The sequence below is a fragment of the Syzygium oleosum genome, unplaced genomic scaffold (assembly GCF_021117445.2).
Source record: "Syzygium oleosum isolate NSW1041296 unplaced genomic scaffold, Sole_v2.1 Sole_v2.18, whole genome shotgun sequence".
Taxonomy (NCBI): domain Eukaryota; kingdom Viridiplantae; phylum Streptophyta; class Magnoliopsida; order Myrtales; family Myrtaceae; genus Syzygium; species Syzygium oleosum.
In genome coordinates this window covers 6,691,526-6,695,221 of record NW_026607502.1, presented here as the reverse complement: position 1 = coordinate 6,695,221, position 3,696 = coordinate 6,691,526, and the positions used below count along the sequence as shown (strand labels likewise).

Genomic DNA, 3,696 nt, shown 5'->3' with positions numbered 1-3,696 from the left:
ACTATTCGCACCCTAAAGCTCCATGGCGGACAAGGGAAAGAGACCAGCTTCCCCTTCATTTCACGTAGGTGCCAGAGAGTCCGGACGGATCACCATTAATTTTTCCGGCGCCAGCAGAGGTCGGCCGTACAACGGACGTCATTGGATCAGCCATGAAAAAACATTCCTCCCGACAGCATCGGCAACGTCCCTCCGCTCGCTCTTCTTGACGGGGCTTCGACGTTGTTCTCTCGTGTATGCAAGAAGCATTTTGCCTATGACTTTCCAAGTCCTGATTGACGTTTTCCGTCACTTTGTAGGGTCTTGCCATGGTTGCTGACGCTCGGACCAGGTTGGGTGTTTCCTCCCGTCAGCTAGAGCATGACAGGAAGGCTCTCGACGCCTATATGATACACATGTCGATTGACTTTATTGTATGAATTTAGAAACTCTCCCTTCCTACTAATTTTATTCTCCACCAAGTGGTTTGACTATACGCTCAAGACTGAAAAACTTGCTCTGTTTTCAGAATCCGCAGTCCACTCAATTCGATTTCCAATAGGTGCAATCGAATTCGAGCGCGCGCACTCTGCAGCAAATAACCCGGTAAATCAAATTTGCTTCGGTTGTTACGGCGAAATCGCAGCTGTTGGGATACCAAAATGTCATGTTGAAGCCGCGAGTGATCGTAGTTGTAGAGACCTTGTGTTCTCTGTAGTTTCAGAATCGCAAAGAGATTGATCAATCAGCATATGTAAATCTGATAGAATGCTTGCTGCATCATACAAGGAACAGACAGCAACCTCAGGAGTATACTCATTCAGTCTGTATCTGTATAAAATTTACACTTCAAATTACAGATGACGCGACCGATTGGACGATACCGGGCCGACACATATGTATACCTTTCTATTAGTGAGCTCTCTAAATACAAGTTAAAATCCTCGAACCCCTGAAATCTCCAATGCATACAATCTTCGAGACGAAGAACAAGCCGGAAGAAGCTTTTCCTTCAAAACCATCTAAGCGATCAAAGATGAGATCCGTGTGTTAATAAGATCAATCCTTCGCTGAACGAAAGCTTCGTCTACTAGCCCAGATGGATATCGTCATAGCACATCCAAATGTAAGCACAAAGGCCAGAAACCGTCCGCCGAGAAGTCCGGCAAGCACAACCAGCAGGACGACGACCCTGCCCAATTTCAGCTTCGTTTCGCTCCTCTCGTTTTCGGCACCGGTTTCTGATGCCGGGAGAGCCAGCGAAATTGTAGCCAATGTCAAATTGGTCTCAGCTGCCAACAACTGGTCACTTCCTTTGTTACTACATTGTGCTCGTTGCTGACATCCTTCGACTTCGGCCTTCGACGAGCATGATTTATCTGCATTTTCTCCCTGCTCGCCATACTCTTCCTCCGCCTCTCCCTCTCGACCCGCCCCGATACCGAAGCCGCCCAAGTGACTAGCCAAGGTGTTCGACGCTTCGGGGTAGGCCTCGCATTCTTCCTTTTTCCCTTTCTTGGAGGTCCTCAGCTTCTTCGGCACGATCCATTTGACGATCTTCAACTTGATTTTCCGGTTCTGCTTGCGAGCATCGGTTCCCAAGGCCGCGCGCCCATCCTCCTCACCCTCCTCCACAACCCTCACCTCTCCTCCCTCTGCATCCACACACCTCCATCTCGGGTCGTAGCTAAGCGATTCGCCATCCGGCCACAGACTCGAATTGCTCTCGACGGGCACCACTACCCTCTCAAACTTACACTCCACCACCCGATTTCCCTCCAAGGCCGAGCTCGAATCGCCCGGGCCATCGACGGCCTCTCGAGCCGGCTCCGCCGGATCAGAATAGGTAATCGCCCGGGGAACCGACAGACCCTTCTGGGGCCAAACGGACGACGAAATCGCAAGAGCCCTTCCGATCAAGCCCTCGAAACCCGTCCTCGTATCGGGACAGGGTCTCACGAAACAAACCACGCGCTTGCCCACGAACTCAAGAAACAGAAGCAAGAAAGCGCTCATGGTGACGCCGATCACGAGCCCCCTGGTGCTCAGCGCCAGGACCACCACCACAAAAACCTTGAACACCGCCAAGAACACGCCATTCGCAGCCGACCCACCAGCGCAATCCCCACCAGCCTCGTCCCCGAACGACGCCGCCGCCGGCGCCGGCAGCTCCGGCGCGGCGGCGGGGGGTGGAGGAGGATCGCGGAAGGGGTCGGGGCCGACGACGAGGTGGGCGGGCAAGGGGGAGGTGAGGACGGGGTCGGAGATCTGGAGCTCGGGGGGCTCCTCCTCCTCCTCGTCCTCCTCCTCCTGCTGATGCTGCTGCTGCTGCTCCTTCCTGCGGGAGGGCTTGCGGAGGCGATCCCGGTTCTTGACGAAGAGGTCGACGAGGGAGGTGGGGAAGCCGGTCTCGACGACGAGGGAGCCGCCGCGGCGCGGGGAGGACTGGAGGTCGGCGACGAGGCGGGAGATGCGGGTCACCCTCGACTTCTTCCATGGCATGGGCATGATCCCCCACCCCCACCAAACTGACACGCGCGCGCCCTCACACACACACACACGGAAAGAAAGATGTAGAGATAGAGAGAGATGCAGAGAGAGATGGTGCAGGTGGAGGTGAAGGTGGAGGAGGTGATGAAGGAGGAGGAGGTTGAAGGAAATGATGGAATTCAACGTTGTTACATTTCCTCGCTGTTTCTTGCTCTCTCCAGCGGGATGTTTTTTCACGTGACCTCGAACGGGAGGGAGAGGAAAAGGCGAGGAAGTGGAGGAGATTGGCCCCCCCTGCTCCGTGCATACCGTGAGCCCCACCCGATCTCGCCCGTCAAACTACTTGGTCTGCAGGCGGGGCCCGCGTCATCCGACGGACGAGATCCGTCGGGCTCGCGTGGGTCCGCGCGCGGGGGAGCGTTTCTCGGAAAGTGGCGACTTTTAGTGAGAGACAAGGGGGCGGATGGAAAGTGCGCGGGGGGCGAGAGGGGGTGGTGGGCCCGAAGTGGACGGAGAGTGTGTTCAACTGACGCGTTACGGCAGTTTCTGTCTCCCTCTCCGTTTTTTGTTTTGTTTTTTTTTTTTTTTCCGGGTCACGCATTTCTTGGGTTTCCATTCGCGCTTCGCAATTCCGCTCCGTCTTGACAGGGTTTCGCTCAACGGATTTTTTCAATTTAGATTCAATTCGTTAACAAAAAAACCGGCAAATTAATTTGAAAATCTCATTGAAAATACCCCGCCGGCCGGTCGGTCGGTCGGCGTTCCTGACTAGGGATTTTCCGCATCGAATTTGCCGTTCTCCATGGTCATCTGCTAAACGTGCCGAGGGGAAAAGTTGGGTTGGTGGGTTGGAGGTAGAATTAATTTACAATAAATTTATCGCGATACATATTAAATTTGAAAATTTTTAATGGTATTAACGCGTCGGTTTCTTACTGCCTTTTCAACCGAATCGCCCGCCTCGCTGGAGCCGCGATGTTTACTCCACCGTTTTCCTAAACAAATGTGCTGGCCCCGCCTCAACAAATGAAACTGTTCCTCCCCTTTCTTCTCAAAAAATATCTTTCGACGAAGGAGCGCATATAAAGAGAGAGGGTCTTCAGGTTGCGTCCACGGCTGAGGGATTACGACGTCGTGTGGGCCGAAGATTCTATGCTTTCGTTAGGATTTTTGTTATGCCGAGATTATTTATTGGTGGGTTCTTTTCGTATTAGCCTAGACATATGA

General features: G+C 53.3%; 1 protein-coding gene across 1 annotated transcript; it reads right to left on the bottom strand.

Annotated features, from left to right (window-relative positions):
- Positions 1-773: 773 nt before the first annotated feature.
- LOC115694528 (uncharacterized) lies at positions 774-2,538 on the bottom strand. The gene has a single exon (XM_030621629.2). It carries the CDS (start codon positions 2,485-2,487, stop codon positions 1,039-1,041), a length of 1,449 nt encoding a protein of 482 aa, XP_030477489.2. The 5' UTR covers positions 2,488-2,538; the 3' UTR covers positions 774-1,038.
- Positions 2,539-3,696: the final 1,158 nt, after the last annotated feature.

Coding starts and splice junctions, on each gene's coding strand:
- LOC115694528 (XM_030621629.2), bottom strand. CDS start 2,487: ATGCCCATGCCATGGAAGAAGTCGAGGGTGACCCGCATCTCCCGCCTC.